General features: G+C 43.5%; 1 protein-coding gene across 1 annotated transcript in view; it reads left to right on the top strand.

Moving 5' to 3' along the window:
• Nucleotides 1-6,363: 6,363 nt before the first annotated feature.
• The window catches only part of igdcc3 (immunoglobulin superfamily, DCC subclass, member 3), a 95,675-nt gene continuing 89,538 nt past the window's right edge, over nucleotides 6,364-12,500 (top strand). The window contains exon 1 of the mRNA XM_042074448.1: nucleotides 6,364-6,705. Within this exon, the coding sequence (XP_041930382.1) occupies nucleotides 6,642-6,705 (64 nt within the window). The 5' untranslated portion in view covers nucleotides 6,364-6,641. The remainder of the gene's footprint in view (nucleotides 6,706-12,500) is intronic.

Consider the following 12,500-nt stretch of genomic DNA (forward strand, 5'->3'; position numbering starts at 1 on the left):
TTCCTAGCCTGCTATCTGTAGGACTATGACTCTTCTGCAGGTGATGCACAACGAGAATGTCAACCATCAGCGCTTTGCGCTGGCCTCCGTCGTTGGAATGGGTGATCTGCAATAGAATACCTCATCATTTGATACTCAGTGGTTCATTTATCAGGAGCTGGAAAACAGATTGTTTTTTTTGTTGTTGTTTGTTTTTTTTGTTGTTGTTTGTTTGTTTGTTCTTCCTGGACTTCCTGGAGAAGGGGAAATTGGATGCAAGGCAAAATGTCTTCTTAAAACATTTATATATTTTTAAAATTCTGTCCTCTTTTTTGACTCGTTTTACCTCTGCTGGACTGCAGTGTTGTTCAGGACAGCAGATTATGTGTGTGTGTGTGTGTGTGTGTGAGAGAGCGGTGCATGTTTGGCTATGTTGACTGGGTGAATGATCAGTGACCAGTAGAGCTAAGAACTGTCTGGAAAGGCGTTAAGATGGTGGGCAGGTTAAGAGCAAGTTGTTGTGTTTTTGTCTCAAGTAGCCAGGTGGACTTTACCCTATCTCTCTGGAGACAACTATTGTGAAATGTGGATTACCGGTAGGTGGCAATGTCAGGTGTCATCTTCTAAAGAATGTTTGGATTCATCAACTAGAATGTGGAAATTTAGAATTGAATCGTTGATGAATGCATCCGTTTACTAGAATGTTCACATCTCCCCTGGTGAAGCATTCATGGCATTTCTGTCCCCTACAGCAAGTCGACCTAAACGTTACCTGAAGGCAGCACTCAGAGCAGACTGAAAGCCTTTGGCTAAAGGTGAAGGATCAATAAAATGGCTGGTGGGCTTGTCCCCAGGCTGTGAGATCTCCTCCCACTAGTGCCAAAGGAATGTGCGACTTCGTAGGAGCACATGAGGATATAGTTGTGGCTGAAATTTTTGGTACCCTTCCACAAAAAAAAAGAAAAACCCTGGGGGCGCTGTGTGTGTACCATGTACGGGTCCGAGTGCCCACGGGGACCAAGGTTCGAATCCGACCTGCGGCCAATTCCTGTTCCCCACCCTATCTCTCTCTCTCTCACTTCCTGCCACTCTTTGTTGTCCTGTCCAAATAAAGGCAAAAAAAGCCCAAAGCCCTCATTTTTCCTTTGAAATCATTTGAAAGTTGCACAGGTAAACACATAATATTTTAAGTAATTTGAAAATGGCATTGACAAAATGATTGTACCCTTCACCTAATAGTTTGTAATAATAGTAGTAATCCTTTACAGGCAGTCTCTTCCAACAACTTTTGTTGTTTTTGTAGCTCAGAATGAGACTTCCGCATCAGTCAACAAATAGTTTTGACCATTCTTATTTAAAAAGATTTGCTCCTGACAAATTTATGGCATTTAAAAAAATTGCTCCAGACATCAAGTTTGAAGGGTTCCTTCTGCAGACTGCATGTTTCAGCTCTTTCCAGAGATGTTCGATGGGATTTAGGTCTGGCCTCATAGAAGGCCACTTCAAAAGAGTCTACTGTTCATTTCGTCTCATCAGTCCAAAGGACATCTCTCTGGAAGGATTGCGACCTGACCATATACATTTTAGTCAATTCCAGTCCAGTTTTTCTTTCAACAGTGGGGTCCTCCAAGGAGCTCACTGTTATCCAAAAAGTGACTGATGGTGCAATTAGACACTGATGTTGCGACCTTAACCTTGCAGTTGACCTTGGAAGTTTTCTTTGGATCTGTGTCTACCACGTTCTTGCCCTATCCTTCGGTTCGCTTTCCTCATGCAGCCACATCCATTGATATTGGTTACAGTCTCACGCGCCTTAAACTACCTAATATGTACACCTGCACAACAATGTCAACTCTATCCTTTCATTTCTCAAGTCTGTGTTAATTTGTGCACCTAAGGATGCTAAACTGCGGAGTGACTTCCTTTCTCCATCTGCAATGAATAGGCTGAAAGGCTTAATACAACCAGCACCAGTTTTAAACATCACTGTAATCCAATGATGTATCACCCTTTTAGGCGTGCCAACAAATCTGTCCATGCCACAGCTATACATAGAAAATGGATTTGAATTGCATCGCTTTCAGTTAAGTAAGAAATTCTTTCAATAATCTGTGAGGGTACCAAATTCAGCCATGACTGTATACAGCTGACGTTTTACTGTGTAACCTATACGTTATTCTAGTAGGGACATTTTCAGGGTCAAGGCTCTCTGATTGCTGGGAGAGTCTGATATGCCAGTGGTGGTTCTAGCGGACCTGAGGTTCTGTGTGGAACCATCACATTCTGCAGAACCCTGGGCTGGCTGTAAAAATGGACCAGAGAATGGAAAGAGCTTTCTAAATCATCTCTTCCATTTATAAGTGGAACAACTAAACAGCCATTAGAAAGAAAAAAAAATGAATGAATGAAAAAGAAAATTTGAATTAAAGTAGGAAAGAATGGATGAGTGACAAAGGAATGAATAAATGAATGAATGAATGGACGAATAAGAGAAAAACAGAATGGATAAAGAAGGAAAATGAGTGAATGGTTTTCCCCCCATCCATTGCAGCCACAGGCACACTGTCTGGAATAGGAACGATATCAGGAACAACTTGGTTGTGCGCCAGTGGGTGTAACGCTTGGGAGTTTCATAGCAGAGAGATACTGACATGGCAGCCTCATTCATCCTGCGTGTGACGTAAACGTTTGTGTGTGTGTGTGTGTGTGTGTCAGCGTGCATGCATGTGTGTGTGTGTGTGCATGCGTAAGTGTCTTTGTGTGTGTGTGTGTGTATGTGTGCATGCCACCCCTCTGGTTATGGTGTTGTGCAGTAAGTCACCTGACCCAGTGATGTCACGACTATGCTCTCGATCTGTGGTCTTTCCAGCAGCAGACAGTGCTGTGCTTTTGGGAATGTCTCGGGAACTCTCAGGAATGTTTTTGGGTCGTGCGGGATCACCCGCCGTGATCCACGCGTGCCCCCTCTTCGGACAGTGTCTGTTGCCAGGATACTGAGCGCCAACTCAGTCTTATTGTATTTCTGCAATTTGTTAGCAACTTTCACACAGAAACACCTCAGTGTCTGAATCTGGCCTGTGTGTGTGTGTGTGTGTGTGAGTCTATCGGTGTGTGTGTGTGTGTGTGTGTATCTGTCCGTCTGTGTTTAGGCTCTACCTAGCAGTTACAGTTTAAGCTCAGTGTGTTACACACGGATGAGATCAGTGTTGTGCCGGCATGGATGTAACAGTGAAGTTGTTGTTTTTTTTGTTTGTTTAATTTTATTTGAAAAAGAGAGAGGTTTGTGCATAGCGGAGCAACAGAGCTTGCCTCCCTGTGCTGCAGTGTCTATGGTAGTCTTTCACCTCTCTCTCTCTCTCTCTCTCTCTCATACTGAATGTGACAGGTCCTTACCTCAGCTTCACACCTCAGTAACAGGTCTCTATATATCTCACTTTTTATATCCAGGTACTTTTTTTTTCCTTTGGAATAATATTTGTACAGTGTCTTTGTGACAATGACTTTGTAACAAAAAACAAATGGAGGGTAAAATGTTGACACAAAAAGGAAAAAAAAATAATATTATGGTGAATGATTCATATTCTTGTGGAAGGATGTCACTGAGGAGATAAGAAGATGGCTGCCGTTTGGAGAGCTTACCTAGTGTGTACAGTCTGCTCATGTTAGTGTAGCGTCAGGAGTCAGTTTGCCATGATTTCAGAGAAGACGTTGAGTGATAAATGTGTCGTCATTGCAATACTGTTTCTTTCAACACAATTTACACACACACACACCACACACACACACACACCTCAGCAGCCTGTGCGAACTTCCTTGATGTAAATAACCGTCTTAATAAAGAGATGAGGATGATGATGATGATGATGAGCATGTGGACATGAGTGTTATTGATTATAGACGTGTGAGCACCTGCAGCACCTGTGTGTGCATTTCTACAGAATGACATGCCTCAGATGTAACACTGCACACCCTCCAAGAGCTCAGGGGGTGTGGAGAAGCTCTGTTGAAGATGGCCACACATTGCCATGTTTGTAAGGAGACTGTGTGCTGTGTGTGTGTGTGTGTGTGACTGACTGTGTGTGTGTGTGTGTGTGTGTGTGTGTGTTTGTGTGTGTGTGTGCTTGTGTATGAGTGTGCTTGACTTTATGTGTGTGTGGTTCAGTGTAACTGAACAAGGGGTATAAGAGGACCTTCAAAGTTTCAGGAAACTGCACAGGGATGTGTCGGCAGCACAGCCGGGAGGAGAGTCTTTGGACAAAACCATGGTCATCACTTCATTGATTCCCAGGTAATACACCTAATGGTCATCGCTTCATTGATTCCCAGGGAATACACCTAATGATAAACCAGTTGGATGGGGTAAATCTGGTCATGATAGATTTGATATACAAACCATTCTTAGCTCCAGTCAAGGCCTCGTTATTGTCTTCAGTGTACATGTAACAGCTGTGCTGCTACAACCTTGTTACTCTTTGATACAGTGGAATAAACCTATTAAGTGTACCAGTTAATTACTTACATGTACATATGACATGTATGTTGTGTCTTCGATGTCTTGGAAGGCACTAACTTTTACAAAAGACCAGAAAACATTGTTAAGGCATTTGTGGAGAAGGATGGTTTGTGTGTTTTCTTCCTACATCTCACGGTAAGCTATTTCGTTGCTCTGATTGGTTAGGTCTATCCAATTGAGTGCAGTGGCATTCCCCCCTCCCCTGTATCGGTTAAAACGCGCCCCATAATTACATCCCAATGGAGCATTATCAGACTCATATTCTGACTAGAATTGAGTATGACTATGTCAGGCTAGGAAGCCAGTGCAGGGACTTAATAATTGGAGTAAAGTGGTCAGTTCTTTTAGTTTTTTGTGAGAACCCTAGCTGCTGCATTTTGTATCACCTGAAGCTGTTTGATAGTCTTTTTAAGAAGGCCTGTGAACAGTCCATTGTAGTAATCAACCATGCTGGAGATAAATGCATGAATGAGTTTTTCTAAATCATCTTTTGACATTAGCCTTCTAAGGAGACTGTGGGTTGAAACAGCATGCCACTGTAAATGTTAAAACAACATGCCACAGTCATGATGCTTAAGGCTATCTATTAGGCTAGTTCACTAACAAAGCAGTTGGTAAAATGCATATAAAAACAAAAATAAATTATAACGCTAAAACGTTTCATACACACGCATAGAGACCCACTTCAGCAATAGAATACAATAATCCATTAACATTTAAGCATTTTAACATTTAAACAGCTTAGAATAATGTTTAGTCTAACTACAGTGGAGTACAGTGGAAATACAGAGGAGAAATAATATCTGTCAATACTAGTGCTAGAGGATAGGAGTACCTACATACTGTATTTACTGTAAGCACTTGTAGAAGTATGGAGGAGTAGAAGTGGTAGAAGAAGAGAGGGAAGTGGAGTAGGAGGAGAGAAAGAGAAGAGTGCTAGCCTGGCGAGCCTGCCGCTAGGGGCGCGTCTAGATTTCTAGGCTAGAAGAGTGCGGTAAGTGCATAAGATGATGCAAACATTGACTTTAAAACTGTGTACGGCTCTTTTCCCCTTCCCGTTAAAGGGCCAACCAGGAAATAAAAAAGGAGAAAGAGGCGGGGGTGGGGTAGGGTCTTCCAAAATACCTTTATCCGGCCCTGGGTAGCAGGGTGAACGCTCTGCTCCTAAACCAAAAACATAGTGAGGGTACGCAGTACATTCCTATAGGCCTACCAAAGGAGGGCGCTCCTTCATCAGTTTTGTTCCATGCCTCTCTAGATCACGTTAGGTCACATTGTATCGGATGCTGCACGGGTTAGTATGTTGTAAGCTATAGCCTATGGACAGGGCAACCGATATAAGACAACAATACATGCTAGTAAGGGCACGCCAAAATTATGTAACTTATATTCGTGTTGGACTATAAAAACTCAGCTATATTTCTCAGGTTTTAAGCTTTTATGAGCTATATGAACCTTCTGCCACAATCCGATTAAAAAACTATTATTGTTAATCTCATTAGGCTTTAGTGTGATTTTTATTTGTTAAGTCTAATACCATACATTCCAATTACTGGGCACATTTACTGGGTACAGACATGCGGATATTGTTTGTCTTGGGGAATGTTATTCAATTCCTGTGTCATCAAGCATTATTGTTTATATCGCAAATAATAAAAATCCTATTGTAGCCCCAGCATCATTGCAATATCCAAACTACACATACACCAGGGGTATATCGTTCTGTCCATGCACCTCACACAGCCCTTGTCTTTTGTTCCAGAGTGGAGCTCGTGAGGAAGGGGGAGACGGTGCGTGAAGCGAGGGAGGAGAGGAGGCGAGGAAGACCGTGGACAGTAGTGGTATACGCGACAACGTAAAGGGTGTGTGCATGAAGCATCGGCACCGATAGAGGGAACGATATAACGGAGGCGAGGGAGGGAGAGAAAGAGAGAGGAGGGAGAGAGAGAGAGAGAGCAGAGCGAGATGCTGACAGATTCCTGATAGATGTGCAAAATGGCGCAAGCATGTTCGACCCCTGCGAGCCAGCAATTGTAGCTCGAAACATGAGGAGCTAACGCAAGCAAGACTTCATTGTTTTTTCCCACTTGCTTTGCTTTTTTAATTTCCTGGGCAAAAAAGTATCAGATCATTCTCTAAAGTGATTTAAATGGCTACCAGAAGGCGCCACCTCGCTCCAGTCGTACTCGGAATATATCTGAGCGCTTTTGTCGGTAAGTGTATGGATTCACTAGCCTGTACCGCTCTGGTTTGTGGATTTTAGATGAGAATCTTCATGGAACACCGTCAGGGTGGCCCCATGTAGCCGGACAATTGGGGCTGTCTCAGCGGGCCTGACCAATGCGTAGACCGTGAACTTGACCATGTAGCTAGGTCCCACAACCTTTGATTCCTTGCACGCTTTTGTTTGTGGCCGGGGCGGTGAAGTTAACACCCTTTGCTTGTGTCGGGGTGCACGTAGCGTCCAGATGTGTCAATTTCTTACCATGCTTTTTTTCCTGAAGAAATATCCTATGAATATATTGATGACTGTCTGTGCAGGTGATGGATAAACTGCAGGCGATTTAAACTTATCGTCCGAAGGAGAAATAAGTGAAGACATGCGGTCTACTTCAGCGCCTGTGTGCGCTATTGATGTGAACCAGTATCCAGTGGGGCATATTGTAATGTTTCTATCCACTTGCATTGTAATGCTTGAGTCAGAGCGTGAAATCGTGTCATATTTTGGCAGCATGTTTGGATGCTTTGTAGCACATGGAGTTAGCAGCTACGGTAATAACAGTAACAATAACACTTGGCTAATCGAAGTAATCCAGCCATTATTTGAATATGAACCATGGATACTGTGGCTGTCTCTGTTGTGAACATAAGATCAGTCATTATATGTGTGTGATAATAGTACGCACAAGTCTGTATTAAATGTGTAGGCTATTGACTATTCTCTCATTGTTTGGTTTATGTAGGGTTAGCTACTACTTGATGGTTGTTGTTTTAAGATGCACACTCTCGATTGTTATAACCGATTGTTGTGAAACGAAACGTGCGTTTAAGGTCCGTTCGCTTTTTAACGTGCATCTATATATATTCGTCTATTTGCGTGCGCAATATATGCGATATTTGAGTTAATAAGCCGTTAGTTGTTCTAATGAGCACTATAGTGCCCACTGAGGTAGGACAACATGCTCGCTTATCTTGCCGTTCTTTTTTATTGTTAGTCTTGCGCCTCAGATCCGCCGGTCTCTTCTGCACTTAGTGGCAGGGTAGATTTATGGCTGTTCACAGCCTTGGACGGGGCTATATTTAATGTCTTGCTCGTTTGACATTCAAACATCTACTTGTCAGATGCAGCTGGGTCGGCTCGTCTGTTGACATTTACGAGCCTTCGACTTATTTTGCTCCAGACTTAAATGTCTCGGAATAACTTGTTTGTGTACGGCTGCCATCGAATTCATGGAGGCAGCAAAAAGGTGGTGACAGTTATCTGCACAGAATTGAGTTCACGGTTATATTAACAGACTAGTGATCTCCAGTGCAGCTACCATGAGTATAATAACAGACCACCTCTCTCTCTCTCTCTCTCTCTCTCTCTCTATTTCTGCGAGAAGCTAGTGTCTTATCCACCCATCACTTGGACCATTGAACAATTTGTGCTTATTATCCGTCATAGATGGAAGGAGCTCTGATTGACCGCGTCTTTGTACTGCCCACGCATTGTGCCCAGGGAGTGAGTGGGGGTTGGGAGTAGTGGAAGGCTGTGCGATGGTGAATATTTATAAAGATTAAACGTCAAGGCTGTCCATTCTCTCGGGTGAAAATAAATGCTCATTGTCCTTTGTTCCGACTGATTGACAGCCGGAGTCCCCGAAAGCGTGCCCCCTGTCTCTCCACCCCTGCACGCAGGGTAGGGCATCCAGGGGTGGAGATGCCTCTTGCGCGAATGTGAAATCTCTCAAATAATTACCACTTTGATTGGGGTGCACCGGAACGCGTCCGGCGGATTTGTTTTGACCCCTACAAGCAGCACATCCACAAACCAGTGTGACACTGAGGCCCTGCTTACCCCGAGTGACTTGTGTGCGAACACCGGAAGAAATGCGCCCACCGATTGTCCCTCTCTAGCATCGGATTACACTTATGCGAGAGGACAGGAGGAATACTTTGAAGGGATTGTAGTTAAGTGCACTTTCCCTGAGGCGACCTCCTTACTAAGAGGCTACCCTTACTTTGGAGACGTGCATGGATGATAACAAAAGCCAATCAAGCTGATGGGGAAACCAGTCCTTGTAGGTTTTGTATTTATAAAGATTACATAGGTTCTTCTTTCACCATCTTTAGTAGCCTATTCATCATGTAACATCAGGCAGTATAGTGTTGTTAATAGAACACATATAACTTCATTGAGAATGAATAATATAATTCTCATAACTGAGAATCATTTGTAGGCCTTTATCTGTTAGGATGATTACACATTTTGCTTAAGGAGGGACTAGAGTGGACAGAGAAAGCCAGCCTATGTGCTGGACCAGTAGGCCATGGCTTCCATCAAGTATGGAGCAAGCTGTGACTGAGGAGGCAGGACGCAACCGTGTTTGTGTGTAACTGGGGAAGATATGAATGAAGACAAATAACAGGGCATTGTTTATGCACTCATACAGTATCTTAAGACTTAAGACACACACACACACACACACACACACACACACACACCCACACACACACACATACACACACACACACACACACACACACACACACACACACACACAAAGACAGTCTCAGAATTACAGAAATAATACAACTTGAAAACACACACATACATATATTCATTCACAGCACATATGCTCACAAATTCACAGTACAAATGTACGCACAGTCACGGTCCACGGAGTAACTCTCTCTCTCTCTCTCTCTCACACACACACACACACACACACACACACACACACACACACACACACACACACATAGGATGCAACACGAGGGCCCCTATAACAGTAGGCTGGTTAAGTGCTTGTCAGCCTTGTGACATGTTACAGAGCTAACCTCTAAACAGAAAGTCAAAACATGAGTGAGAGAGAGGCAGGCTGGTTGTCAAGACGGAACAGCTCTGATGACAGACTAGGAACTGGAACGGGAGAAGGGGTGAGAGAGGGTGGGAGTGAGAGAGTGAGAGACGGAGTGAGAGAAGGAGGGAGAGAGACAGCAGCCATGATGTGGTGCTGGTATTTCCAGTGAACAGGTGATGACAGTGTTGGAGATGGTATTTAGTAAAGATGGGGACAGGTGTGTGTGTGTGTGTGTGTGCCCATGCTTGTGTCTGTGTGTTTGAGTTTCGTTCATATGTGTGTGTGTGTGTGTGTGTGTGTGTGTGTGTGTGTGTGTGTGTGTGTGTGTGTATGTGGACATGTGTACAGTATGTGTTACTTGCCTGCTGCTAGAGTGAGTCAGTCGGAGTGCAACCTGCAGATGATATTTAGACAAAGAAGCTTCTGATTTTATGCCATGAGAGTGATATTTGGGTAAACACACTACTCTGTGTGTGTGTGTGTGTTTGTGTCAGAGAGAGTGAGGTAAAGACAGATAATTACCACATATTTCAGATGATATAGGGACATTTGTATGACATTTGGACTAGCTTTTACAAGAGACGCTGATATCTGCCATGTTACGCAACAATGAGTGTCACCCTCCATTCCTACAAATTTCACATAGACATAAAACCTAAGTAGAGCATTCCCAGCAGAACTAGATATCACGTAACATTTAATGATGTGAAGCTCGGAGTCTGGCAATGTCAAAGTAAAATACTATAAGGCCATCAAATGCTCTCAGCGCCTTTGAACGTGGCTGTGGCATTAGAGCGTGATTAAGTTAGTGTCACGCTAAATGAAAATTCAGAAAGAATACCACCCCACCCCCCACCCACTACTTGTATTTGATCACATCATGTTGAATTTGATGTGGCTGTATTTTATTGTGTTTAGCAGACTTTTATTAGGATTGGTGTGAGTGAGACTGTGGCTGGCCTTTATTTAATGTGCCTGGAGCGAGCAGTCTGTCTCAGTTAAGACACACACACACACACACACACACACACTCTCTCTCGAGTGAAGGGGCTGAGGTAATCCTACACCCCTGGGTACTCTCCTTAACTACCTCAGTTTAAGAGAGAGAGAGAGAGAGATGGAGGGGATAGATTCATCTGTGCCTCATCTCTCTCCCTCTAGGGACTTTGTTGCACTCTCTCTCTCTCTCTCTCTCCCTCTGCACTCTTTAGTTTAATTGGGCTTCTTGTTTTATTTTTCTTTCCCACAATCTCTCTGTCACTCAGTCTCTCTCTCTCCCTGTTCTCTCTCTCCCTCCTCTCTCTCCTGCTTCTCTCGATCTCTTCTTCCTTTTGTTTGGCGCGTACTCCTGCGAGCTTTCCACTTCACCGCTTATCTCTCAGGCCTCTCTCTGTCAAATCAGTGTATTCTCTCTCTTCTCTCCCACTCCCTCCCTCCTGAACTTAGTGTTCTATTCTGCATCTATCTCTTCTACTCATGTCGTCAATGTTATACGAGTATGCCCACGGCTCAGGTGTTTTGGTGTGTTAAGTCGCCTCAGTGCTTTGTGTGTGTGTGTGTGTGTGTACTGCAATGCTGATGTGGTCACATGACCTTGAAGGTTGTGTGAGTTATGACTCTGCTCTCCCTTGTTCTTCCTGCCCTCATAGTCAGAAGAACAAGGACAGACAGTGTGTACACACACACACACAAACACACACACACACACACACACACACACACACACACACACACCTTTTTAGGGGAGCAAAAACAGCCTGTCTGTGCATCATGGCATATGCCATAAAGCTGTCCCATAATCTCCACAAGATTCAGTCACAGCCATTTGTGGATACATGCGTATGTTTTATTCAGCACATCAGTGTGGTGATGCACCATCCTTGCTTCCTGGCCGTGAATTGTGACGGGCACCTCACACCTGGCACAGTGGTGACGTCAGCTACCACGTGGGACGAGAGTCTCCATCTCAGTAAGGCAGGGGTCTCAAACTTCCGGCCCGCGTCCGGCCCAATTCCGGCCCGCGACCTAATGTCAAAATAATAATGTAATTCGGCCCTTGAGGGTATTTTTAATTGCGACAAACAATGGCACTTATTAAAATAGACGATAGATACTCTCCTCCTCTAGTTGCTAGACATCCAGAGCTTTGATTCAAGCCCAAATTTGCTGCACAACGTTTTCAGGAAATAGGCCTACTTGTAGGCTATTACACGCGAGAAACACGAAGACGTGCATTTTGTTTGTAATGACGCGGAAACGATGCAGGCCAAAGATTTGCACAAATTGAAGCAGAAATATAGGCCTACACCAAATGTTGAAAAAAAGTCTCAAATGTCTGCAGCAGAGAATATCTGCCTTTTGGAGATTATGATCGATCGTCTATTGATACTGACAATTTGACAGTGATAGTCACGGTGTGTCTGTGAATGGAGGTGCGTCTTTTGTGTATACGACGGTGTCCACTAAGCATACCATGGAGATGCCAGTGCTAATCGTGATGATAGTGTCCATAATGGATGTGGTACAGACAGCAGGGGTAGTAAAAATAGGGCTCTGAAAAACTTCAAAGTCACTCGCGATAGGAACTGATTTGACCAGGCTACTTTGTTGTAGGCCTATAATAACGGTTTGTGGTTATAGTAATATTTTACTATTGTTGGTTTGCATCTTAGGCCTACTGTTTTCCTGTTAATTTGTTATGTGGGTAATATGACAAAAAAGAAAGTAAACCTGCTCAAATATGTTCAACATCCAGTATTTACTGAAAGGTGCATAATTTGAGGTGCTTACCATCCAGTGGCAGATTAGATGGGTAAATGTACCCCCTCCATAAACTTTTGATTATACTTAAAGATTTTTACATTTACAGTAGAACTTTATCTCTGACCATTTTCAAGCCATAGCCTTTTGAAAATTTGATATAAAAATCCAATAGTGTTGTT

This window comes from Alosa sapidissima, chromosome 20, assembly GCF_018492685.1.
Source record: "Alosa sapidissima isolate fAloSap1 chromosome 20, fAloSap1.pri, whole genome shotgun sequence".
NCBI lineage: Eukaryota > Metazoa > Chordata > Actinopteri > Clupeiformes > Clupeidae > Alosa > Alosa sapidissima.